This window comes from Brachyistius frenatus, unplaced genomic scaffold (genome assembly GCF_029030835.1).
Source record: "Brachyistius frenatus isolate BFR_SWC_R1_liver_20210118 unplaced genomic scaffold, ASM2903083v1 Contig_53, whole genome shotgun sequence".
NCBI lineage: Eukaryota > Metazoa > Chordata > Actinopteri > Embiotocidae > Brachyistius > Brachyistius frenatus.
In genome coordinates, this window is record NW_027210652.1 from 1,532,705 (window position 1) to 1,560,395 (window position 27,691).

The 27,691-nt window shown below is 44.1% G+C and overlaps 1 protein-coding gene across 1 annotated transcript; it reads right to left on the reverse strand.

Moving 5' to 3' along the window:
- Window positions 1-743: 743 nt before the first annotated feature.
- On the reverse strand, window positions 744-27,651 carry myh11a (myosin, heavy chain 11a, smooth muscle). Its single transcript, XM_069704954.1, has 43 exons — window positions 27,565-27,651; window positions 23,945-24,309; window positions 23,562-23,718; window positions 19,047-19,074; window positions 15,695-15,794; window positions 15,549-15,575; window positions 13,357-13,449; window positions 13,181-13,244; window positions 12,625-12,723; window positions 11,520-11,663; window positions 11,233-11,305; window positions 11,067-11,089; window positions 10,841-10,959; window positions 10,437-10,589; window positions 10,142-10,315; window positions 9,832-10,005; window positions 9,580-9,694; window positions 9,192-9,385; window positions 8,807-8,928; window positions 8,648-8,717; window positions 8,370-8,530; window positions 8,024-8,132; window positions 7,609-7,740; window positions 7,295-7,501; window positions 7,024-7,161; window positions 6,790-6,913; window positions 6,533-6,704; window positions 6,196-6,408; window positions 5,920-6,064; window positions 5,592-5,798; window positions 5,390-5,494; window positions 5,151-5,303; window positions 4,733-4,981; window positions 4,322-4,534; window positions 3,979-4,191; window positions 3,726-3,887; window positions 3,205-3,333; window positions 3,034-3,122; window positions 2,817-2,940; window positions 2,524-2,732; window positions 2,198-2,306; window positions 1,933-2,105; window positions 744-1,187 (listed from the first exon to the last, which is right to left on the reverse strand). Exons 2-43 carry the CDS (start codon window positions 24,284-24,286, stop codon window positions 1,058-1,060), a joined length of 5,937 nt encoding a protein of 1,978 aa, XP_069561055.1. The 5' UTR covers window positions 24,287-24,309; window positions 27,565-27,651; the 3' UTR covers window positions 744-1,057.
- Window positions 27,652-27,691: the final 40 nt, after the last annotated feature.

Below are 27,691 nucleotides of genomic sequence, written 5' to 3' on the forward strand. Positions count from 1 at the left end.
TTTTTTTTCTATCTGACTGAACTGAACTGATGAGCTTCATGTTTTGTTGTGATGATGCATCAGTTTTAAAGTTACTGACCAAGAAACATTAAAAGGAGAAAGTCAAGTTGTTCTTTTTTTAATTTTTTTTAAAGGATCTTTATTTCTTGTGCAGGTGGTTCAACAATTAATAGATACAAATGGTGTCATGTAAACAGTTGATTATGTAAAACATTAGCAAATGAGATTGAGTTGTTTTTTGCTGATCGTGGGGCTTTAAAAAAACAAAAACAAAACATGTACAGTAAACTTAGACAAAGGAAGGATGTTGAAGATACGTTAAGTGCCCACTACTGACATCTGGCTCACGAATCTATAGTTGACGTAACTCTAAACCTCGTCTGACCGCAAAACATTTGGTCATCACTGGACTAAAAGTTTTCTACCTGGACACAGGAAAGGTGCAAATAATGTAAAAAAAAAAAAAAAAAAAAAGTGACTTTAGAAAAAGTTTGAAAGCTAAATATTTGTTGTTTTGGTGTATAAAACGGCAGCACCAATTGGAGGCAGACTGGGTGTAGAAATATCTGCCTACAGGTCCAATCTGAACCCACCTCAGTGCTGCTCTGGAACAGTAACAGCAGTCACAGGCAACAGGACGACGATGTCTCCGCTTTAAGTGGGTGGTAATTAGAGACACCTATTTTTTTTGTGTACAAAACATTGCATGAGAAAGAATAATAATAATTTTTTGTTTTAAAAAGTCATTCAGTGCAGTACAAAAACAGTGTAAATAAAAAAAAATAAAAAAAAGGAATAAAAGGAAAACGGCAAATCACACATCAGCAGAGGCACCGAAACAACTCCTCTACTCGATATCAAGTCCTGCTGATTGTTTTGTGTCAAGAAAAGGTGCTCTGAAACAAGAAGGCTGGATTACTGGAAACGGGGGGAAATATATATATATATATATCTATATTTTGAAGTGATATGGAAGAGCTAGATAGCATTTTGAAGTTACCCTCTTGTTTTTAAGCCCCCGGACTGTAATTCTGATATCTGGTCGTTGAGCGTATTTTTACTCCACCGACTTTGTTCCGTTGAAGTCGTGTTGGGAGTCGGCCTCCTCCTCCGAGGCATCCTCGACCACCCTTCGGCCTCCGCCCATACGCCGAGGTGTGCTGCCGAAGGACGGTTCGTTTCCGCGCCTAAAAACGCCACAGAGATGCACACGAGACGACAAGACGAGACAAAAAAACAAAACAGGTCGTCACGGGACGGCCTCCGTGCGGGCGAAGGCTTGTCGATGAGTCGTGCTTCGGTTACAGCTTAAGCACGCCGGTTATCTTTGTAACTCATTCAGCGCCTTGCTCAGGAGAATGAGTTCGGTTTATGGAAGGTAAACCAAGCACTGAGAAAAATATGGCTGGCCGAGGAAATGAAAATGAAAATGAAAATAGAAACCGAATTGACTCGCAACAATTTTCTGTTAAATTTGCTATTCGTCGAGTCATATTTGTCTCAGTCAGGCTCAATGAAAGGAATGAGAGCGTTAAAGGTGAGCATGGGGATGAAAAGGCTCTGCTGAATCAAGGAGAAGTGGTGATTGGGTAACTTTTAGGTGCAGAGGTACCTGCCGTGTTACTCCTTGGGCTCAGGGTTGCCTCTGGAATAGAGATGGACACCATTGTTTTGCTTGTGCTCAGTAAGTTCAACTAAAAATGTTTTAATGCTTTAAATGTTTGTTTACAACCCTCGAAGAGGACTTTAGTGACAACTTAGTTCGAACTGTTATTTTGTTTGTCTCACCTCGTGATTAATATATTTTAAACATAACACACTTTTTTTTTTTCCTGTTGAAGCATCCCACAAATAAAAGGTAAACAAAAGACCCCACTGCCCGTCCAAGAAGACAGACAGAAGAAGAGGCCGACTCGTTGGGTTTGGTCCTACCTGAGTTTGCTCTTGAGGGTGTTGACCTCGCGGCTCATGGCGTCGTTGGCCTCGGTGGCTTCGTCCAGCTCCCGCTGCAGCTTCCTGCGGGCGGCCGTGGCGCGCTGAGACTCCTCCTCCGATTCCTCCAGCTGCCGCTTCAGCTGCTTCACGCGAGTATTCCCCTTCTCCGCCTGGAGAGTCAAGAGAAGAAATCTGCTGACTCGGTGCTCTCCAAACAGTATTTTCTCGTTACATGTTGTACGGATGCACCGAGTGATCGGACCTGGTCTTTGTACTGCTCCCCCTGTTTCCTTTCGTCCTCCATCTGCATCATCAGGTCCTTCAGCTTCTTGTCCTTCTGGCGCAGGCCCTTAGCGGACACCTGCTTATCCCTGAAACAAGATGGACACCAGTTCAAGAAGACTAAATGAAAGTACAACTGGTGCAAAGAGATGGAAAGATGTCTAATGTTTTACATCAAGCATAGATATAAAATATGACGTTATAACATGACTGGAACATGTAAAGTGTTGGACTGATTGAAGTTGTGATATACAACTTAGTTTACTGGCTTTATTTCTCAGACATGTCTTTGAGTGCTCGTCTGACCTGTTCTCCTGCTCCAGCTGCTCCTCCAGCTGCGTCACTTTGGCCTCCAGGGCAGTGATGGAGGACTTGAACTTGGACTTGACCTGGTTCTCCATCTCCTGGAGTTTGGCCTTCAGCTCCTTGTTCTGGCGCTCCATCTGCTGCCGCGCGCTCTCGTTCTTCTGGGAGGTGCTGCGCTCCGTCTGCAGCTCGTTGTTCAGCTGATCCACCTGTCGGATGGAGAGAAGGATGACGACCCCCCGCGGTTCCATTCAACCGCTTCACGACAGAAGGAGCTGCCGCGGTCTCCTCACCTGCTGCGTGCTCTTCCTCAGCCTGTCGTTGATGATCTCCATGTTGCTCTGCTCCTCCTCCAGCTCCTCCTCCAGCTGGGAGATCTTAGCCTCCAGGCGACGCTTCTCGTCTGCCAAGGCTGACCTGAGCGCAGAGACCACGGCAGGAAATGTTATCGGCATTTTTTTCCCCAGCTCGCTTCACAGACAAAACCAACGGATTGAACTCTTCACGCACTTTCCAGAGGAGTTGCTCGCCAGCTCATCGGACAGCTCGTCTCGTTCGGCCTCCGCCTGCTTCCGTGCCCTCTCGGCTGCGGCCAGTTCCTGGAGACGGATCAGAGGTTCGTCCGTTATTATTCTGTGCCCTCGGAAATGTTGTTGCCTCGTTACGAACCTACAGCGTTACCTCCTGCAGCTGCATGAGCTCGGCCTCCAGACTCTTGGCCTTCTTCTCGCTCTCCTTGGCGGTGGTCAGCACCTCCTCCCGGGCAGCACGGGCATCTTCCAGCTCCCTCTGGTAGTCCTTCATCTGAGCCTGGAGAGAGGAAGACAAACAGAAACAAATGACACGTTAGAAAAGGGTTTATTATATTTATAAGTAAGTCAGAAACAATATATCTTATTGAAGCTTTGTCAGCTGACCCTTAAAGTTGTACCAACAGAAATGTTTTAAATATTCCTTGGAAAGGTAAATGATGCTCACAAAAACAGAACACAATACTATATTTATATTCTCATTATGTATTTCATTTCGTCACCTACATGAATTTAAACTATTTGGTGTTCAGGTAAAAATAAATCTCGGGACAGCCTTGGTTTCTGTACAGTAGTGATACAAACCTCCAATGAGACACATGTTTAAAATTGTAAATTAAAAACCAAAATCAGACTTTCCAGGTAAATTCTGCTGCATCCCTTCATTCTCACCTGGATCTTGCGGAGCTGCTTGATGGCCTCCTCTCGTCCCTTGTTGGACGTCTCGATCTGTCCCTCCAGATCTTTCATGTCCGTCTCCAGCTTCTTCTTGGCTGCTGCTGCCAGAGCTCTCTGCTTCCGTTCGTCCTCCAACTCCGTCTCCAACTCACGAACCTGCAGTCAGTGTGCATCGATTGCTGAGATTACTCCTGACGTTCTCTGGCGGTGAATTTTTTCGGGCGGGAGGATGAAGATGCCTCGTTACCTGCTTGATGAGCTGCCTCTTCTTCTCCTCTCCCATCTCGTCTCGTCCCTGGAGGTCTCGGTCGAACTGGGCCTTCAGCGCCTGCATGTTGACCTCCAGTCGCAGTTTGGCGTCCTCGGCCGCCTGCAGCTCGTCCTCCAGCTCCTCCAGCTGCGTCTTCATCTCCTCCACCTGGGCCTCCAGACCTCGCTTGGACTTCTCCAGCTCGTGGACCTTCCATCAATATATTTTGTTAAATGAACTGAATACTGTATTCATTGTAAACCAATAAAGCAGTGAAACCGCAGACTTTCAGCGTTAGCAGTCTAAAGAGAGACGGTTTGAGTGACGCGCCGGCACTAACATTTTTTCCCACGTCGTCCTTGGAGCTGATCAGGTCCTCCATCTCCATCTTCAGGGCCTTGTTGGCTCTCTCCAGCTCCTCTCGGCCATCCTGGGCCTCATCCAGAGCCCTCGCCAGCGACAGCGCCTTGGTCTCCTTCTCTCTGGCCTCGGCTTCGGCCCGGTCCCTCTCATCTGCATATTTACTGGAGATACTCTTCTCCTCAGCCAACATCTGGAGGTCAGAGAGGTCGAATGATAACGGATTAATGGATGTCAACATCCATCACCACTATTTCCATTAAAGGGATTACATCCTGTTAGCATTAACACCTTTAAATCCACGTCTATTATCCCTTCAAAAGCACAATAATATATTTTGATTTTGTTTTGTAATTTGTACTTGATTCATCGGTTTTCTGATTCTACCGACCTGGTCGAACTTCTTCTGCTTCTTCTCCAGGTTCGACACGTTCTGCCTCTGGTTGTCCAGGTCCATCAGCGTGTCCTCCAGCTCCTGCTGCAGACGGTTTTTGGTCTTCTCCAGCTTGTCGTATGCCGAGGCCTTTTCCTCGTACTGAGTGTTGGCCGCCTCCAAATCTCTCTGCAGACGTTTCTTCCCTTCCTCCAGCAGCTCGATGTTTCCTGACATTTCGTCCATCTTCTTCTTTGAGTCTGAAAGCTGCGCACAGACAAAAACTCTGTTAAATTACTGGTCATAAGAGACATTTTTCTTTAGTTTTTTAGGCTGTTTTCAAGAGTCTTTTTCCGATCTCTAATTGAGATTTTTCATCTTATTTCTTTATTGCCTCGACTTTCAATAACGCGCAATTCCTGGCGTGATCTCTGACCTGGATGTTGAGGGTGGACACGTTTCTCTCCACGTTCCTCTTGGCCTCCATCTCCTCCTCGAGCTGCTCCTGCAGGCTGTTCTTCTCATCCTCTGCTTGTCGCAGCTTTGTAGAGAACTGCAGCTTCTGTCGTGTCTCCTCAGCCAGCAGCTCCTGCAGCAGCACACCAGCTCAGCGGTTAACACTTCACTTTTCACTGCACATTTCAGCAGTAAAAGTTCTACTCTAAGTCCAGTTACCTGCGAGTCTTGGAGTTGGGAGGAAAGACTTGAAACGTCTTTGCTTAGTTTGATGTTCTTGCTCTCTGCTTCATTCAGTAGGTTTGTCACACTCTCCAGTTCAACCTGTACAGAAACAAGCATGAGGATTCTCAGACGGATTCTTTTTAAACTCCAGCTGTTTTCTTCCGACTGGACTGAAGATGAACTGAAAGTGATTTACTGTCATCTTGGAGCAGCGCTCGCCCAGCTCCCCCTTCTGCTTCTCGCTGTCGTGGAAGCGTGACTGCAGATCCGCCACCTGACCCTCCAACTTCTTCCTCTTGTGCTCCCCGTCCTGTTTGGCCTGGACCAGTGAGCGCACCTCCATCGTCAACTCTGACGTTTCCTTCTCCAGAGCTTGTTTAGCCTTCTCCAGGTTTGATTTCACCTTCGCAGATGAAAGAAAGATATTAAAATACTGTAGATAACGGAGAAAAGAGGGCAGTGAATGTACCTACAGCTAAGTGACATATGGGTATTTAAAACCCTGTGAGATAATGCAGGCGTACTCGTTTGGACTGCTCCAGCTGCTCGGTGAGCTCCTCCACACCCTGGGTGTGTTTCTGTCTCATCTCCTGGACCTGAGCCTCGTGGGTCCGGTTCTCATCCTCGATGGCTCTCTTCAGCAGGTTCACCTCCTGCTCGCGTTTGGCTCTGCACAAAGAGAGATGGATCATGCGGTTACATCACATCTGTCTTACACCTCTATTAAACATGAGCCATCAGCTAAATCCTTAATTTGTATTAACCCTCATATTGGTATATTTGGACGTAGTGTAGTGAACCTTAGTTCCTGCTGTGTGGCGGTGGTGTCCAGCGTGTCCTCCAGCTCGGATTTGAGGGCCTCCAGCTCCTCTCCGAGGTCCCGTTTGATCTTCTCCGCCTTGTTTCTGGCTGCACGCTCAGAGTCGAGGTCCTCCTGCAGGTCTGAGATGTGTCCCTCGAGCTCTCTGATCTTCTTCAGAGCGTTGTTTTTCTGCGCTGTCTCATCTTCTAACCTGGAAGGAACGAGAGAGCATTAAAAATACTTTGCAGTCATAGAAAAAGTAAACCTGTAAATTGTATTTTTGAGTAAATATTCAGGAGATAAACAATTAAAAAGCATCCGGAGTTTAACTTTACCTGGCCAAGGCGTTCTGTAACTCCTCCTCCTTCTTGGCGAGCTGAGCTTTGAGGTCGGCGATCTGAGCCTGCAGGTCGGCTATCTGCTCCTGTAGATCGTTGGACTCGGCCTCCAGCTTGCGTTTAGCCTTGTCCAGCTCCTGGCGGCCCTTTTCTTCTTTCTTCAAGCGGACTAATTCAGGGGAGGGATAACACTCACGAATCTACGTTTTTATAAGTTAAGTTATGCGTCTGAGGAATGCATTAAACATGATTACCTTCCAATTCAGAGATCATGGACTCGTGTTTATTTTTGAGCTTAGTGAGGTTCTTGGATTTCTCCTCTTCCTCTGCCAGGTTGGTGCTGAAGTCTGCAATCCTCTCCTCCATCAGCTTCCGCTCCTACAAAACATCACAAACAGGGCAGTTATTGAGTAAAATGTACATTTTTGGACACCAACCCTCTCACCAAAATATATGCCTCTGATAAATTCTGTTTTTCTAATTCTTACCTTCAGCAGCTTGTTGTTGTGGTCCTCCATTACCAGAATGTCATCCTCCAACTTTTTGATCTTTCCGTCGCAGGTAACTTTCTCCAGATGCAGCTTTTGGCGGGCGTCCTCCTCCTCTTCCAAATGTTCCTCCAATTCCTACATTAAAAAAAAGACTCAGCCCTCAGTTTCTGCATCATTTTCATTAGATGGTTGAAAAAAAAAAAGCAAACAAATAGCAACTAAATAACAGCAATTAAGAAATAATAAAGAAAGGAACAGATGTTCAGACCTGCATCTGCTGCTGCATCTTCTTCTTGTCGACCAGCAGCGCCTGAGCACGTTCTTCCTCTTCATCCAGCCTCGCCTCCATCTCATGAAGGATCTCCTCCAACTCCTGCTTCTTAGCTCCCAGACGGACTCTCATCTCCTCAGCCTCGGCGTACAGCTCCGTCTCTGCCTGAAGCTGCTCCTGCAGCGCGTTCCTCTCCTCTAAAACCTGCAGCACACAGACAGAAAGAAATGGGCCTCAGCTTCACGATCAACAGGCTCCTGGTAAACGTTTGTGTTTGTGTCGTTGTTGCAGATCTCATCTTTTTTTTTTACCGATGTGTGTTTCAAGGTGATTTCTTTCAGCTCTGTCTCAATCTTCGTAGCAACTTCTTTGGCTTTGTGCAGCTCTTCGTCCTTTAGACTCATCTCCTCTTCCTGTCGGGTCACCTGCAGCAGAGGCTTGACCTGCGGTTCAGACAGATGGGCGGCGTAAGTCTTAATCATGGGGGGTAAAGACAGTGACTGAGTAATAACGTTACACCATTGGTCTGTTGAATGCCATGTTTTCCTGTATCCCTTTCAAATTAAAAGCCCCCATTTCAAATTAAAAGCCCTGTAGCGTTCCATCAACAGTCAAACCATATACTCAGTTTTGATCAAGTTGTTGAAATAGTCTCTTAAGTAAGAACCTCAAATACAAGAATGCAGTGTGATATTGTGGCATGAATATGCAGCACGACTAGCTGACCTTTGTGAAGAGTCTCCACCACTGCCAGTTCCTGAGTTTGAGGTAGGCAGCACAGTTCCTCTGGATCACTTTCATGGCTGTCAGCTGCTGTTGCCTCTTGGCGAACGCCCTTCAAAAACACAGCAGGGAAACCACTATATCACGTATGAAATAGTGCAACATGTGAAGTTGTCTAATTTATGAGGCTAAAAGCAGCAAGAATGAAAGTTATAGTTATGAAATCCTCTCCAGGGCCAAAATACTGTCTAAAAGACTGGATGTAGTTCATCATAAGGAGCCTAATCCACCGCAGACAGCTTATCTATTGGAGGCGGGGGTGTGTGAGACGAGGCTCGTATTTTCCTACTTTCTGGCCAGGAAGCCTCGAGCCTGCGACTGGAAAGCGATGATGATCACGGTGATCTTCAGATCTCTCTCCTCCTCCAGCTGAGCAAGCACTCCTGTACGGAAGAAGATTTTACTCTGTCCGATCCTGTACAGGTTGGGGTCCAGGTCCAGGTGCTTGATCTACGCAGACGGGAGGAAAAAACGATGAGGTGCTGCCTGCACACAGCGGACACGACTGAGTGAAGAAAACAGCGACTGCAATGATTTTTAACAAACACGGACGACGATTGTGCTCACCATGATGCAGCAGGCTTGTTTGCCATCCATGAAGCCTTTGGGAATGGCACTAGCAGCCAAGATCTCGTAGCTGTGAAGAGACAGAACGATGTCACACTTATTAACAAGTGGTTACAGAAACACCTTAAACTGGACGTGAAACACGGCGTCCGGACTCACCGCTGGCGGAACTCCTGGAAGACGATTCGGTTTGGGAAACCTTGCCGACAGATTCTGATTCCCTCCAACACACCGTTGCACCTCAGCTGCTCCAGGACCAGGTGAGCGTCCAGCTTCCCGGCCTGAGAAGAGCAGCATTTCAATTAGATTACAATGGCTGACTGGTTACTAGTAAATGCATTTTACTGAGTCGTTTTTTTTATGTCTTAGGAAATAAATCTATGTATAATGTTTTGATTATTGACATGCTGGATCAACACTAAATACTAAAATAGCTTTTCCCTCAAAATATGTATCTTATATTTTGGTCACAACAAGAACATACATGTATAATGAGTTAAACCAACTGCATTTTGGAAGAAACTTTTTTTGAATTTTGTTTTACCCTCTTCTCGTGGTTGGGGATGATGCATCTGACGAAGTTGGGCTGCGTGTTGTGCAGCGTGGTCATGAGTTTCGCCAGAGACTCCTTGTAGAGTTGCCCGACCGTGCGGAACATTCCCTTCTTGGTCTTCGAGGCGCTCGGCATGGAGCTGTCCGTCATCTTGGCCAATGTGTCGAGACCCACCACTCTGTCCGCTGAGACGCACAAACACACAAAACAATGTGTAGTCAAGCTGTTCGCTCGCGTGTCTGATATGATTTTAAAGCATTGATGTGTACGTTTTTTTATGGGATTAAATATCGAATCATTCCAGATATTCTGAGAGTTGTGTTGTTTGTGGTGACGGCTGCAGCAGCATTGTTGCACCGGTGTTTTTCAGACGTCTCACCGTCTTTCCAGAGATCCTGCACAAACTGGTTGGAGGAGTTGCTGAGCAGCGTTGTGATGTTGTCATTCAGAGGGTCCATGTTCTTTGTCAGCCAGGCTGTGGCGTTATAGTCTACCTAAAAACAAAACAGCATCACTGTTATGTGAGCTTTACATGTTTTTTTAACGAGACGTCAGCAATCCAAGCAGCACTTATTCTTATTCTAAATTATTACTCAAAATGAGAATACGAGATGACCCGCTTCGTGCTCACCCTCCCAGCGTAATGAAAGACAGAGAACTCTGTTTTGTCCTTAAGCTGTTTAGGTTTGGCGAATTTCATGTGGTTCCCTTGTGTGTTCATGAGTTTCTCCACGAAGGAGATATCTGTGGCTTTGGGGAACCAGCACTCTTCGTCCAGCAGGGCCAGGATGCCTGGAGGGTTGTTCTGCAGAGAAGATACAACTTAGTTTGACCCAAAAATAAGACACATAAATCATAAATTCCCCGCGCTGGGCGGGAGAACTTATACGGCTGGATGGATTTAACGGACTTTGTGAGTTTAGTGTCTAATTTTTACTCACCGGCCTCTCGATGAGCTCAATGCAGGGCTGCAGGTCGAGACCGAAGTCGATGAAGTTCCACTCGATGCCCTCCCTCTGGTACTCCTCCTGCTCCAGGATGAACATGGTGTGGTTGAAGAGCTGCTGCAGCTTCTCGTTGGTGTAGTTGATGCACAGTTGCTCAAAGGAATTGTCCTGCAACAACCAGAAGACAGAGCTGAAGACACTCTCTGTGTATTTGACTACGACACATTTAACACGATTCAAATAAGAGCTGATTGTTTGAATGACTCCTCCGAGATCAACACGTTTATACCTCAAAGATCTCAAAGCCGGCGATGTCGAGGATTCCCAGGAAGGAGGCTCCCTGGCGTTTGGTCTTGTCCAGCGCTTTGTTGACTCGGGACAGGATCCAGCGGAACAGTCGCTCAAACACAGCTTTAGCCAACGCTTCAGTAGCAAAGTCAGCCTGGCAAACACACACACACACACACACACACACACACACACACACACACACACACACACACACACACACACACACACACACACACACACACACACACACACACACACACACACACACACACACACACACACACACACACACACACACACACACCAGAAAATGAGAAAATGACAGATGTGAGAAGTGCTCCTCAAATCCAGATCTTGTGCAGTTATTCTTATGTTTTGAATGAAGCTCATTCCTCGTGGTACCTGCTCTTTGGTCTGGGCCTTCTGCACCACCTCTCGGCCCACTTTGATACGAGGGGTGAGGATGGCTCGGGTGAAGTCCGTCACATTGATCCCCTGCAGGTGACACACCTTCTGGGCCGCTGGAGATAAGAAGAAGAGATTTTAAATGTAGATTCTCCAGTTGGAATTTTTTTTTTACATCACATGCTACTGGACTTTCTAATAGTATGAAGTAGTTGTATCTAACCGGTGTTGTCGGGCATGGCCCCCCCCCCCCCCCCCCCCCCCCCCCCCCCCCCCCCCCCCCCCCCCCCCCCCCCCCCCCCCCCCCCCCCCCCCCCCCCCCCCCCCCCCCCCCCCCCCCCCCCCCCCCCCCCCCCCCCCCCCCCCCCCCCCCCCCCCCCCCCCCCCCCTGCTCCTGGTTCCTCTCTTTCTTGAACTCAATGTTTCCCAGCTGCATGACCGTGGAGCAAACCCTCAGGATATCTGAGAGAGAAATCAGATCGTTTTATAAACTAAATTAGCCTTGAGATAGTACAATTGTATTTGTGGTGACGTGCAGGTAAAAGATAGCCACATCAATCACGTATCAGGCCGTCTAACAGCAGTGATGAACCGGCCCTCAATGCAAGTACACACATGTGCAGCTAGACACGCTTATAGTTGCTCCTCTTATTCAGATCACATCAAACACTCATACCGATTCTCTCCTCGTCGTTGAAGCCCATGATACTCATGGCCTCCATGGTCTCTTCGTACATCTCGTCGTCCTGCTGGCCGGGCAGCTGAACGTGGCCGGCGCTCAGGAAGCGGTAATTACTGAAGGGCTCCAGAAGAAGCTCCTCTGACGATAGAACACACAAGTTTAAAGAGTTGGTGACTGTGGAATATAGATCTGCTTAGTGCATATGAGGGCTCATATGTTGTATGCTAATACAATATAATTTGGGTTGTCTTCCACCAAAAGTCATGTATATTGATGTATTCTTTGTTGGTTGGTGGAGGTGGGGGTTGTCTTCCTTCACCCCCTGGAGTCCTCCAGACAGCCATCTGATAATGCCTCAAAGAACAACTGTATGTGACCCCACAGGTTGCAGACCTCCTACTGTGACCTTTTGGTTTGGCCAAGCAGTATCACTCTCATTTACATACACAGCCTTTTGTCTACACCTTAAGATTGGTAGTGATGGTACGACCTATATGTAAGTAATATGATATGATATATATATGTGTGTTGTATTGTTGTAAACATATCCTAGCATAGAAGCACAAAATACATACTGACTGTAAGCATTGTAGAACACATTGCTTATGCAGGAACTTATCACATCGGGTCACAGTAGGGTGCAACTCACTATCAGATCAAAAGGGAGATGTGGTTCAAACGGAGGACAGGGGAAAAGTACTGAGACAAACATACTATGCAAATGTTCCCGCCTCACTGTAGGTAACACCTCTTCCTATAGTATAAGTGTATGTGCCGGAAAGGGGGAAGTCAGAATCCAACAAAGAGACCTCAGGTTGATGTTGGGCTCTCCAAGATATCTTGTAAACTACGCTTAATAAAAATCAACTAAAACCGGTAAATGCCTAAAATACTGCTTCTATCAACGGACTCGGGGAAAACTATTGGGGACAATAATTTGAGATACAACATGACTTATCATCACAGTTATGGTCAATATGATGGTTTCACTTTTCATGAAATTGTTGCTAAATGCCATGAGGAGGGTGAAGAAGTACAGCACGTCGTCAATAAAGCACAAAAACATCACACACATATTTTAGATTGATCATCATCTTACCTTTGAGTTTGTCCTGTGCACCAGCAATCATATAGTAGAAGATGTGAAAAGCTCTTTCTGTCTTCGCCTGTCTGATGCAGCGAGATTTCTCCAGCAGGTCTGAGAAGAGTCGGCTGTTAAAGAGTACAAATGCTTTTTGCTCAGGAAGGTTTTAGTACATAAACTTCTTGTTCAGGTCCAATTACACAAGTTTGAATTACAGATGGAAAAAAAAATCACACTTTCTGTCAGGAAAGATGGTTTATAAATTAATTCTTATGTCAAGATTAGTAACAGCTAAAACTGTAGAAAATGTTTAAAAAAAAAAGAGTCCTTCTTATTTGGCTTTGAATTGATTATTGTTTTCTGCAAATAAAATTCCGGTTACTGAAGTTCAACATGAATTATAATCAACACATTAATATGAAGCCATCATTTCATGGTATTTGTTAACAAGCAGGTGGTATGATGACGTACTACATTAAACCTCAGGTGAAACACTTCAGTCTGAAGAGTTTGTGAAATCTGATAAGTTGTTTTCTCAGACTGAAAAGTAAAAAAAAGTAAATAAGGATACAGGTCTCAATGTTGGCTCCAACAATGTAGCCGGTCACATCGAAGTTGATCCGGATGAATTTTCCCTGTAAGCGATGAGAAAAGAAGATGTCATAAATAGAAACGATGTCTGATAAACAATGAAGAGCATCAGGAAGCTTTAAAGAGTCACTTCAGAAAAACAAACAGCGAACTCACAAATCGGGATGAGTTGTCGTTTTTGATGGTCTTAGCGTTCCCGAAAGCCTCCAGGATGGGATTAGCCTGAAGGAGCTGCTTCTCCAGCTCCCCCTAGTGGTGACAGCGATACACAGACATGTCACAGTTAAACACTGATTGTTGTGCAGTAGGTGTGTTTGGTGGGGGCGCGGTGATTCGGGATGGGCAGTGTTGAGGGTCAGTTTACCGGAAAGTTTTTAATGGCGACTAATAAGAGAGAGAGAAAAAAAAAAAGATGAAGCACTAAACTGGCACCAGTTGGTCAATAAATATCCTGAGAAGTAGCTTTAATAGGAAAATAAAACTCCACACTAATATCTTTATATTATTGCATAAGACAGTTTCAAGAGAAATTGATCAAATCAGGAGGGAACAGAACAGGAGATGGAAGACTCGAGGTCACGTCGGGTTAGAGAAGGCATCCAAATACTGTTACCGGCCTTAAAACCTTTGATGGGTCCCGAACAAAGCCTTTTCATTCAAAGTGTCGGCACATTAAAACCGATTGGGATTCACAAACAGCCCTCCGGAGATGTGATTTGCTTCCAGCGTGACTGCAGAGCCGGCGGACTGGCGGGTGGAGCAGGGCGATGGTCGGTAAATGAGGCAGACACCCCGTCACACTGCATCGAGCTAATCCACCTGATCAAAGTGGTCTGTTTCAGCCCGCATCCAGGTCAGGCGCTGCAGACCTCCGACCAAAATCTCACGCTTAAAAAAAACAAAACCCCTCTGGCAACCTGGTAAACGAGTTAAAGCCACGATGGATCGGAAAGAGCGCCACGTCGAAGCGTTAATATCGTGTTCAAAATGGTTAACGGTGAGATGGAAACAACGGTGAGGAGATAGATGATGATAAACTTATGTATTTAATTACAAAATATGTTGTTAGCAGATGTTCTTACTAATTATAGTGCATTTATAAAAGAAACGTGTATTAGAGGACTGTTTTCTGCTAAATTAATGAGAAGAATCAGAAAAAGCAGTTGAAATGAAAACTTGACTTTGCCTCTTTTTAAATATTATTTCTTTCTCTATTTTTGCTCTAATGTATTTGTAGTTTTTGAAAAAGTCTGTTCACAGGTTTTTTTCGTCGTTTTTTTTTTTTTGTTGAAAGAAAAAGAGGAAGATACAGACCCGCTGAGGAGGTGCAGTTCAGAGTTGGCAAAGCAGAGAGGAGGCTCCTGTTTATTTAAGACACTGGGAGGGAAAAAAAAAAGGAGAGAAAAGAAAAGAGAACAGCAAAGATGGCATGACAGAGAAAGTTACAGCTGACTACGCTTTAAATAAGAAATACTTAAAAAAAATAAAAAAAAGACAGATAAGCAGCAGGAGGAGGACAGGTGAGGAAATGAGATGAAACTTGTTGTTATTTGTGTTCAGGCGAGGTCAAAGAGACGGAGTCCAGAGGCGGCGTTTCCTCTGAGAGAGCACGGTCGGTGGCATCGATTTGGCTGATGAATTAAACGTTTTCATCTACATACCACACCGACACACAGCTTTCGTGATTCTGTTTGAAGCGCTGTTCAAAAAGAGATTTGACTAAAGGACTCAGATTATTTCAGCCCGGTCTGGTTGTTTAAAAGTCAACAATCTAACGAAAATGGGTGTTTTCAGAAACTCCACACGAGGAGGTCCAGTAACCGCTACGGGACCTGAGGGTGAGGAGGGAGGAGGAGGAGGGAGGAGGAGGGAGGAGGAGGGAGGAGGCCGGCGTTTGATAGACAGGAAGAGGAGATGGGCATGCTCACACTGTGCTCGTTGATCTGTGAGAGACCCTTTCACTGCCGGGGAGGTTTCAACGGCTCCTCCGCCGGGAGGGAAAGGGTGTCCGTGGAAGAATGACGACACAAAACTCAACCAGTTCAGGAGGAAGGCAAAACTGGACGCCCGTCACCGGACAGTTCGAGTGACCGCGAGTCAGTACTGATGATGATGATGATTATCATGCAGTCTAAATCAGCTCGGCTTCATGACAAACGTTAAAGTCAAACAACCATCTAACTGACAAACACTGAGATTCGGCATCTTTACTGTTGGTGTAAGAAAACATTTTTACAGAATTTCTTCTTTTTTTTTTTTCAGTGACGCTACCTTCATGCACTTTTCTAACCTACGAAGGAACAAACACCGCACACAGAAACACACTACAGGCATTCCCCTTTACTCACGTAGGCAAACTGTGATCCTGATTGTTGCTATTTGGAGGAAATGGCAATATAGAGGATTAAACTGGGCAGTTTCCTACATGGTGTTCAAGAGTGAGGGAACTGGCTGACAGATCCGAACTCACGATCTCTTCACACAGGATACTTACGGCGCTGCTGTCCTTCTTTCCTTTGTGTGAGGAGGCCACGACGGCCAGATACTGGATGACCTTCTTGGTGTTCTCCGTCTTGCCGGCACCAGACTCTCCGCTGGAGGAGGAAGAAGGGTGAAGAGCGGGATTAAGAGACACCGAGCGGAGATAGTGGAAGAGAATGAGGGAGGACGTGAAGATAAGCAGCAGCGACAGGCTCTTCGTTCACAGCTCAGTAACCCGGTTTAATTGAATGGAAATCATGTGCGCGCAGAGATAACGCCTGACATAAAGCATAATGTTATTTTTGAGTCTGAATACTATACACGCTGATCCCTCACACACATATGAAGGAGAGGGAGACTTATTTTAGTTTTAAAGCGATATGTTGACATTTTTGGAGACATTTTATTTGTTTACTTACTTAAAAAAAGTGAATTCTCGACTGAAAACGTGGTAGTTTGACTGTTTTCTCTTGAAGAAAAATGTTGTTTGTATTTCTGGTTGTAATAGACAGGACACGGCTGCTGGACGTAGATTCAGGATTCCTGTACAGATGTGTGTGTGGTATTTCCTCATCTATCTCTGTACAAACCCTCCCAAATCCCCAAAATTGTTTAATCTAACGCTACAAATAAATAGCTGCCTGTCAGCAGCACATCATTTATGAGCTGACACATTACGGCAGCAGAAACAGAGTCTGTACATTAAAACCCAAAATCATCAGGAGTTGTTAAACACGATAGTCAGAAACCTGACACGCGCTTCCATTTAAAGGCAATTTACGTATGACGAACGTCTTCGAACAGAAGCAGGAACACATTCTTTCTTTACACAAAACGATCTTGGATGCTTCAGACAAAGTTGAATGATCCCAGAGATCACCAGCGCACAGACACATGCTCAGTCATGGTCCTTAAAAGGACCGGGACGCTCTGGGTGTTACGGCTTGGCAGCTTCCAAGAGGAATCTGACTACTGTGTCCCGTTCATGTCTGGTACGACATCCAGGCTCCTGCTGCAGGCAGCGGTTGGTTGCAGGATAAATTCCTCCACATGGTTTATCAAACTGTCTCAGTACAGGTTTCACTTATGACCATCGGATTATTTAGAAGCAGATAAAGCATTACGTCATACTTCACCTCATTGTTAATATTCAGATGTGCTGTTTAATTTGGTTAAGATTTAGTTTTTTTTTTAAATTTTGAATATTATAGGAAACCTGAGCAAAAAAAAAAAGAAGAATTACTCTTTTCTTTTTTTTTATCTACAACTCCTGAGTGAACAATGTGTGTACTTATGCACTGACAAGGCATCTTTTTTTTAAATTTTTATTTTAGAGGTCAACATATAACTACAGTTTTTCTCAAGGACCAGGAATGTGACGGGGACTTGACCTACCAACGCTGCAAATAGTGGACAACTCACTCTACCAACTGCTTCCCCAACATGACAACAACAACACTTCTGGGAAAATCTATACTCCCCAGGGGGCTGAATTATGGGCATTCCTTCATACATGCAATGACTTTCAGCCCAGCAAATACACTAATTCCTTCCAGTTTCTTTTCTTTTTTTCTGCACACATGCAGCGAATATCAGACAAAGGAAAATGGTGACCTTGTGAGATGAAATGTCAACATCTCCAGAATGGATTTAGGAGCTTCTTTTTCCCATGGCAAAGTCTCGCTACTGTGAGGAGGAATTTGAGCAATAATATAACTACTAGAAAACACCAGAATACAAGTGACCAGAAAAAAAAAAAGATCTAATGCAATCCACAAAGAACAGTCCTGAATTCAATACTACAAGAACATTTGACTTGTCATTATCTCTCTCGAACATAAGAAACAGTCCTGTGGGTCTAACTTGAGGGGAGGAATAAAACAATCTACAGTGTGACTTTGTAGGGTTGAAAATCTTGTCTGTATTTCTGATTGATTTCATCTAATTTAACCTTAAAATGTGATCTGAGATGAGAATTGTCTGTCTTGGCAGATGCATGTCATTCCTCTTAGTGAAGTTAAAACAAGGAAAATCCTGTAAATTATAGTTACACAAGTCTCCCATGACAAAGAACATGCAATGCAACTAAACACACGTGTACATTCACACACGCAAGAGGAAAATGTCATATTACATGCGTCAGACTAGAAACAGTTCTCCCTTTTATGGTTAAAGATACCTGATGAGGCTGAGTAGTGGAGTTTGTTTCTCACATCGGTGCTGTTAACTAAAAAGTTAAAGCTCCCGCACCGATCGGGTTAAACACAACCAAACTGTTCCAGTCTTCCTGAGAAAGCAGCATAATAGTTGAGGAAATGGTTTGATGTGATCAAAGAATTGACTACATCCTGGTTTCAGTAAGTTTACAGTAAAACGCGGAAGAGCTTTCTCTCACTTCCATTGCCAATACAACTGAAAACTGAGCAGCGAAGCATAATGAAGCACATATTGTGACTTATATGTTACCTGATTGATGTCAATCAGCCAATTTAAACGACTGTAGTGAACTCAGGAGAGGAGGAACACATTCGCTCCATTTAAGGTGTACTTTCTCATATGCTATGTATTATTTTAGTTTCTACTTGTTTGATTTACTCTCTCCAAAGTTATTCTTCTTACTATGTTAGTATGTCGTACATTTATACCAGAAGTAGATAAACATGGAGCACAATCCACTGTGATGTAAAGTATGTAAGGAGTAAAAATATGTTTGAGAGGCAAAACCTAAAATCTAGAAACATCTAGTCATGATTCATCATGACTCAAAGTAGGACACTAAAGCCCACAAAGGAAAAACTCATTCATTAATGTTTAAATTTTGTTTTCTACAGATTAGAAGTCAAATAGAGGCCAGTCCAAAGATCAGGCCGTCCCCCGCCAGACAAAACGAGGCCGTTTGTCCCTGGATGTCCGATTGCCCACTCAAAATTGTCAATAATTAGTTTAGAACAAATAAACAAACAAAATGGAGCCCCAAACATTTGGAAAGCTAATCTGGTTCTCCCATCAGGGTCCGGGGCACACTTCCTGACCAGAGGTTTGAGAGGAGAGCGAGGCCGCGGCCCTCTGGGAGCGCCGCGAGAGCATTCGTGCACATCCAGTTTGACTCCGTTGAATGCAACACAAACTCCACGGCAACATAATCCCACAAACAAAATGATTTCTCACTGGCACTGGTGGCTGAAACTGGGTGCTAAGAGACCCGAGAGGTATCCGGTCTGTCTGACTCCGTGTTTACACCAGTATTACGTTACTGTTCTTCCACACATGCAGATGCAGCTTTCCTACTTGTGTTTATGTGATGTGTTAGAGATGAAGGGTAAAAGTGAGACGGGTGAGTTTGGAGGTGACACATTTTTACTCACGTGCAGAGAATAGATTGATCCTCACGATCTGTAGAAGCAAAGAAAAGTCAAAATGTTAGATGACTTCTGCAACAAGTCATTCTTCAGATCAAAGATAACATCATAAACCATAAGAATTAGCTGATAAACCAAAAGAATCTGCAATCACCAAAGATTTATTATGTATTTTATGAATCAGGGACTTTTCTTTTTCTTTCTCCCTTCTTATCTCCTTAACTTTGGCAAGTACACCCAGCTCAGTCCACTACTGTAAAACCACAAGGCTTTCACCAGGAATAAAGATAAATTTATTTCAGACAATCAGCTGGGACTGTGTGATCTGTGAAGGCCTGAGGAAACACGTAACTCGCCCCAAATACTTTGATTTCTACCCGTGAAAATCAGCTCTGAATGTGCTGAGCAATGACTCATTATACTGTCTCCTGGGAGAACAACACCAAGTCCATGTAAGGCTAAATTGTAACTTCATCCTTCAAAATGAACCACATGTGGGGGAGTAGAGGGGCTCACAGCTGAAGAAGAGATAACTTTGCTGTCAGGTTTCGAGTGTAAAAGATCAAATGTCATGTGATGTACCCTTTTAAATGATGTAGCCTTCATCCTCGTGCCGCGAAGAGGGAAATAATTCAGTACGCTTGTGCATGAAAACACACATTTGTAAAGCCATCTTTGTGAGGACATTCGCTGACTTAGTCTGAACTGTCAGAAAGTGAGGACTGATGGAAATGTCCTCGCTAAAACTCAAACTGGTCCTCACAGAGATGGACATAAACACACACACACACACACACACACACACACACACACACACACACACACACACACACACACACACACACACACACACACACACACACACACACACACACACACACACACACACACACACAGTTACAGTGCACAACCTCCCCATGAACTGTAAAGTAGCACGGATGCTGTTTCTCCGTGTAGACTTGAGTTTGGCTGCTGTTGCACTCGATTAATTCTTTACAGACAGACAGAAAATGCAGCCAGTTCTCTCTCTGCACTTCCTAATTAAGGCAGAAGGAGAAGGAGAGATGGTGGAGATAGGTGGAGATAGAGAAAGACTCACTGTCGCACCAGCGAATGAAACTCAAAGAGGAGAGACACGTATTTTTTTTTCGTCACGACGCGAACACCCAGAATATTTCCTTGAAACTGATTCAGTCTCGTCAGTTAGATTTGATAATACGAGAGCGTCAAGGACAGAAGACGCAGCACATCGCTCATCTGCTGCAGGAGGACAGCAAACTCCCCGCGGGAATATCTTCCTGGACATCAAAGAGCAAAGTACAATTTTAGAGGAACTGGATTTCAGCCAAGATGGAGGAAAGAATGTCTCAAAGCTTCAGAGAGTTATCTGGATTTGCTGGAGTTATGCACCACTTCCACTCTAATATGTGAATTGTTAATACGACAGTATACAGCGCAGAAGGCTCTGCATCATTAGACACTACTTCATGGGAAACCCTACCGGTCTATTAACAATAACAAATCCCTGCCAGCCGCAGTTTTATTAGATTAATTAAGGGCTCACAGGGAGTTCATAGGTGTGTAGCTTTAGTCTTAACCTCTTGGTATTTAGAGACTCTAAAGCATTTATACTGAGGCGATCCTAAAGCTTTGCAGTTCTTGGATATACATGATTCTTTGAACAGAATCAAGAGTCAAAAACAAGCTCTGGATAGAATATTCAGCTTTAAATAATTAATTGGTACTAATGATAATAATAAAAGCTCAGCAAAATGTGAGATTGATTTGATCACATCTGGGTCCTCACTGAACTTTTGCCTCTTAACTGATTTACAGATTAAAAACAAGAGGAAATATTTTCAAGCAAGTATGCCAGTTTTTGAAACTCTGTGTCTAAAGAGGTTCCTCTGGTTAAAATCTCTGGCATATTAAAAGATAAGCTTTTATGTCATGTTTTTTGTGAAGTATGTGTTGCTTCTCTTTTATGATTTGCTCTTATCTTTCTTTTGCTTTTATATTTCTTATCTTGCGTCCATTTCTTCTGCCGTTGGCTTAATTAGTTTGACTTACTTCCAACTTAAACCTGCTCAAAGCCCGGTTTTGTGGTGTGGAAGCTAAATGTGTGATCCACCAGCTTAAAGACCAATTGTCATTTCATATATCGTGAGCCTGAGCAAATGTTTAGTTGGAAATAAATGCAGCAAATCAAAACATGTTCTTCCTTCTCGTGCACGTAGAGTCCCATAAAGTAAAGTCTCGAATGGGTTGTTCTGCAGGGATGAGTTGAAGAAGGGAAATCCAAACACCCACACAAACACCATTTAATCCTCCCCCTTCTTGTTTACTTCACATTATGTTTACATGCCGTCGCTGTGGCGGTAAACACTAATTTCCTGTTTACCAGTTTGGTGCAACTTTAAATCCTCCACTGTGCACTCACTGTATTTGTAACAGCAAGAAAGCCTTACGCTGCGTTATCCAAAACCTAATAGGATATTTACTATAAATTGTTAAAGCCAAACTAATTCAGCTATTTAAACACAAACTTAATATTCAGTCTGATGCTACATCACCTCTGTTAAAGTATATCTGACTACAGATTAGTGCAGCTGCATTTCTTAGGCTCCTCTATTTCCTTCGAGCAGCCTCAGATATCATTTCAGCAAAAGTTAATGTATTCATTTCCTTAAAAACCATAGACATTAACTTAAAGACGGCACTTAAGAAACGGAGTTCGGAGCTCAAAGGTTTATCTAAACGTGCTTATATAACTTGTTTGATTTGAACTACTTTAGTTGAGGAAAGAGCAGGAAGTGACGACATGAGTACAAAACCAGACGATACATTCCCGTGTTTTAGATCAATGATCAGTGAAGAGTGCTGTAACGTATCTTCTCTCTAAATGTGCACTGAGCTGCCTGTAACTCTTCAGATCATCCAAATCATCCTGACTGAGTAACATCAGTGAAAAGTAACTCCAGTTTCAGCCTTAGTGTCTGTTTCTTCAAGAAGAGAGGCAGTGAAATGATGGATAGGTTCTGTTTATAATGACAGAAGTTATCATGGATGGAGGGAAGGTTTAAAACATACGTACTGTATATATTCTGCACGATTTGCTGCGTAGCGTTTGATTTTACTGAAACAATTGACATAAAATCTTCAACTTAAGTGATGTATTTGGGAAAGTTTCAAGCTGATAATATCCCCCTTGTTAGCTCACATCTCTGGACCAACTATTCTGGTGTATCTTTCATAGCGTGTGCCAATAAATGCTGCAAATCACAACATATATTTGGATGTAGTTTACGTCCAAATTTCACAGATTTTGAGCAGTAAATTTAAACCGCATTAGTTATTGTTCTTTGTGTCATTATCACTCATCCATGTGTGTATTTGGTTTCTATGACGACTACATCATCAGCATTGACAGCTGCCTCTGCATACGTGAAGTCCATACAGTGTAGACAGAATGATCTGACTTTCTTTCACTAATTTACTGTAAGTCCTGTCTAAACATCCTGTTTCTGAGGAAACTCGTCCCAAACCACTTCAAACTTTTCTTATTTCACCCAAGAAAAAAAAAAATCTTTGACGTTTACAGTGATTAAAAAAAAAGAAAAAAGAGTTTGTTATTTGAATAAGGAAGGGGAAGAAGGAGGAGGAAGGGGGTGTGTGTGTGGCTGAAACAGGAAATGTTTTACTGCCCTCCACCCATCTCTCAACCATCTCACAATCCAGATGTCAACTCCTCTGAGAACATCCTCACGTCAACATGAGATCCAGCGAGCGAGACCCCCCCTGGAAACATGAGAGAGAGAGAGCGGCTCTGTGGGAAACTCTGAAATCATATCACTGCTGGGGTAGCCCAGAGGCATTTACTGTAAGCACGGCTCTGCCAGGGCCACTATCGTCACCTCCACGAGACACTGACTCTCAAACAGGCCATAAAGTTTTTTTTCAGGGTCGTTTATACTTTTCGTAGCAGGAAGCCGACTGCGATGAGCTCGTGGCGGACAGTCGGAGCTCTGAGGTTGCTTTTAGCCGGTGCATAATAATAAAAAACAGGTCTGCATTTGAAACTATGAGCCTGACAGCTTTCTAATAACTGCTTTGTCAACATGACAGAGCTAAAAATGCAGCCAGCAGTCATGACCAAGACATAAGCGAGGCCTTTGACAGCTCACCCACAGCGAGCTCTTAAAGCTACCAGCAGACACAACTCAACTGAAAACAGCAGCTTGCACAGTTTGCATGTGACAGCTGCCAATGACTTCCACCAGCTTTCTACAGTACGTGTGCTTTTGTTTTTTTTCTTGTCTCAGTTTGTTATCATTCATTCATTTAATCTGATCAGCTTCACAGAGTAGACAGACACTCTGCACAGATCAGATAATGAGGCCATTAGAGAGCAAACATGGCAGGAAACACAAAGAAAACAAGTCTCTGGTCCATCTTTGCAGCTCACGAGGAGAAGATGAATGAAAGCGAACGAGGCTGGGACGAGCGGAGGAAACGTCCTACCTTGCATCATGTTTCTGTAGGCGTTATCGGTGATGGAGTAGATATGAGGGGGGACTTCGTGTCGTTTCTTCCCTTTGTACATGTCGATGATCTTCTCTGAGTAGATGGGCAGCATTTTGTAGGGGTTCACCACCACGCAGAACAGGCCGGAGTACGTCTGAGAGCAGAGGCCACGACAACGGGGAAACAGTTTGGACAAGTTTGTGTTTTTTTGTTTCTGTCAGAGGCCGAACGCCTCGATAAAAAGATGAGTATTGTTAAAATAAAGAAATTAGAAGTCCAGCAGTTGTCATAAAAAATGTAACATCTGGACGTATAGATTTCATGTGTTTTGGTGTGAAACTACTTTTGTGAACTTTCAAATGTCTTTGTTGGATACTTACATAAATAAGTCCAGAGAAGTACCTCTCGCGGATATTGTGCAACACCGAGGCCTCGTTCAGGCAGGTGAGCTCGGCCATGTCCTCCACCTTGCTGAACTTGGGCGGGTTCATCTTCTGGATGTCGTCCTTGTTGACCGTTATCTTCTTGCCGTTGTCAGCCAGCTCCACCAGCACCTCGTCGCCGTGCTCCTCCTTGATGCTCGCCGCCTCGAAGCCGTGCTTCTCCGTTGGGACCCATACCAACTTCTTGGCCACCCAGTCGGCCTGAGCCATGGGGCTGTTCAGGAAGTCTTTGTCCACAAAGAGGAACTTCTCGTCCTCGCTTGGGGCCTTCTTGGACATCTTGACTTATAGTGGAGGGCCAGCTGTCGAGAACAAATAACCTGAATGTTACAAACGAGTGAGCAGTAGAGGAAGCAGAGATGGAGGGCAGTAACGAAGGAAGGAAGGGAAGGAAGGAAGGAAGGAAGGAAAGAACAGACGCACGAGGGGACGAAGGAAGTCAGGAAACAGATGAGTTTCAGCAGAACAGAAAATCTTCCTGGACATGTTACAGCAGTTATGCATCACTTGCAGGTACTGGATGATAATCAGAAAATGGCACCAGTGCAGCATGTGATGAGTCTGACTGCAGGAGACATGCTGGTAAAAGTTGCCTCCTGTTGCGGTTGCAACTCAAAGAGTTAACGTGTTTGATCCAGCGGGGATTTCCAGAGCGCAGCCATTCTCACGGACCTCCACCCCTTCTCGACCCTACACTTTCACACACACAACACAAGGGAAATGCACAAACAACCCCCCCCCCCCCCGACTGTAGGCCGAAGCTGGATAAATGGACTTTAATCAACTCAGTAACAAAGATCGACAACTTTAGCTGAAATAACCTCAAACCATTAATACCGACTGGCACTTACTCATACTCATTTAGTCATTGCATAATTAACAACATCCATTTTTCTTCCTAGTCTCTCACCCTCCACCTCTCTCTCTCCCTCTGTCTCCAGCTAGGAGGCTTCAGTCTCGTGCTGCGATGACCATATAAGGGCCCCTTCTCTGGAGCAGCGCTCTTTTGTGCGGACCTAAACAGCAAGGCAAGTGAACTTCCAAACAAAGCCCAAATAGGGAATAGTATGTCTCTTGCCGGCCTTGTCGTTTACTCCAAAATGATAACAGCGAGGCGGAGAGCCCAAGGGGGGCCCGGGGCTTTAACTATCTTTCACATGGGCCCCTATCGGCGTTCATTTTTAAATGCAACGGTCAGTGGCTCAAATATGAACAAGTGGCTGGGAGTCCGGCATGTCTGGGGAGTGGTAGCTGCAGGGGGAGGTTATGTAAGATGCAAACAGGAGTAGGTGCAGGAAACGTACATGCAAGTCATAAAAATACAGCTTGGTAGCAAATATGTCAAATATATTATCATATTTTACACTAAAACAAAACCTCCTAGTGAACAAATTTAGTCCAGTGAGTCCAACACAGTGTGATGTGTTGCATTAGATTAGCCTCTGAGCTCCTGAGTAGAAAACTTAGTGGTTCATGGGTTACAGACAATAACGTCACTCCTGTTCACAGGCTTGTTAATTCAACCCCCCTCCATCTCTCCGCATAACACTGTCCTGAGAAAAATATGAATGCCCCCCCCCTGGGATTCGCCAAAACCACCCAAAACTACTGAAGGACAAAAACATGAACAGAGACGGACGCTTGCTATTTGTCAAAAACTGCACAGTCAGTGCGAGTCCAGGGAGTCGAGCACACTGCTGAGGAAACGAGGAAGGGACCAGCTGATGCTTTCATGATGTGATATCTCTGTGGGTAAAGGTAAACAGACTCTTCCTGACTCTTCCAGACCCCCCCCCCCCTACCTCCCCGCCTCGCCCCCACCACCCAGTGGTTTAAGTATGTGCAGCCAGTCAAGCTCACTACTTTTAACTTTTCTCACCAACTCGGCCACACACCGTTGCAAAGCTTCCTCTCTCACTTTCTGTTGTTTAAACACAGCTTGTGCTCAGTCGGCGTCTGTTGAAGCTGTCTGACGTGCGGTTGACATGACAGGTGGATGCAGACAGTCTGAAACCTTTCAGGATGACAAGAGCTCAGCCAAATCAAAGCTCTATTCTTTTCCTCGCATGAGGCTAAACCACCCGTTCTCAATTATAACCGATGTATTCACATTCATATTGATGTTATTTCTAAGTAACAATAACCCACAAACTCACTGAATTCAGTGTGAACCATCAAGCCAAAGTCACTTTTCTGTTCATAATCCTTCTCTATTATTTGGTGTTGGCCACAGTTTCTCAAAGACACACAAACATTAGTGTAAACTTATCACGAGTCCAATATGAAGTTTCATTATTTCTCTGTCAAAAATAACAAACAGTAGAAATGTGAGACTGAATGACCTTTCTATTTCTGGTTGAGTTGAAAGATGTTACCCATTTCCTCTCCCACGTTACCATCTACTTATAAAACCTTGGTGCATTCAGATTTTCATGCTTTTGTACAAGTGATTAGGACTAAAACAATGAAAATAATTAAATTATGTTTCACTCGAATTTGTCGCAGGAAAAGCTTCCGCTCGGGCTGCGACTGCAGGAATATGTCGTCGACTGCAGAATTGTACAAATATGGTGACAAAATAAACACTCAACCCACAACTTCCTCCTCTTTCAGAGATGCCTCGATGTTGAGGATGATGAGTCAAAGGCGTTCAGCTTACGGTGCAAACATTCATACGCGGGATCTGAGACTGAACCGCTTCACATCAAAAGTCTGTCAGTGTAATAAACTGTCATGTTGATATTCATTTAGACTGACAAACTTTTCCTAAATAGACAACACAGTTACAGAAAAGTATTATTGGAAACATACAGTTTAACTTGAGATATTAATAAACTATTTGTTCATTTGCAGAATTATATAAAAGAACAAACACTAAAGTGAGACAGGTTTATCAAGGAGGATAAAAAATAAAAAAAACACAACCTCCAAAATCTGATAAAGTTTCATGGGTCACTTCTCTCAACTGTTTGCATCTTCAACCACAAAGCTCAACATGCTTGACAGACAAGCAGCTTAATATGACCATATTTGGGAAACAGGAAACTCCATGGTTACAGGCATGCTTGTACTTAGATAGTCTCAGCTTCCTCTTTACTCATTATTGTACTGTACTGCAGCTTGGTGTCATATTTTCTTTGACAGTGTTTAAGCACTGTTTGTTAAAACTATAATACTATGTTTTATTTCTCTGTTACACTTTATTTAACCCACAAATAAAAACTCTGCATACATGATAAGTATTCGTGCACTAATTACATGAAGTGCTGTTGAACTGGGACCTAAATCACATTAGTTATCAAAGGAAGTGATGCAAATAAAAACAAAACCATTATCACAGTGTATGTTAATAAGGTTCAACGTAATGTTTTATAGCACTAAATGAACATGAAACTTCACATTTCAGTGCACCGGAAATCAAACAGAAAAAACACAAAACATAGATTCATCTTCCTTGAACGCAGCCAAAGTTAACAACGCGCGAGAGGGATGCGGTTTGACAGGTGCACGTTCAGTGTAACCCCGCTATGGCACGCGGCAGGAAACGATATACTTACATAATGTGAGGAAATTTATGTTCTTTGGATTTGGAAAGTTAGAGTTTGGAGAAGCCGGCGTTGACGAGGTACTCCAAAAGCGAACAGTCCAAATGACCCCCGACAATTTCAAAGGCTTACCATTTAA

Coding starts and splice junctions, on each gene's coding strand:
- myh11a (XM_069704954.1), bottom strand. CDS start 24,286: ATGTCCAAGAAGGCCCCAAGCGAGGACGAGAAGTTCCTCTTTGTGGAC. Junction 11,664..12,624: donor TGCACAGGACAAACTCAAAG/GTAAGATGATGA, acceptor TTCTATCGTCAG/AGGAGCTTCTTCTGGAGCCC. Junction 5,799..5,919: donor AGCTGGAGCAGTCCAAACGA/GTACGCCTGCAT, acceptor TCATCTGCGAAG/GTGAAATCAAACCTGGAGAA.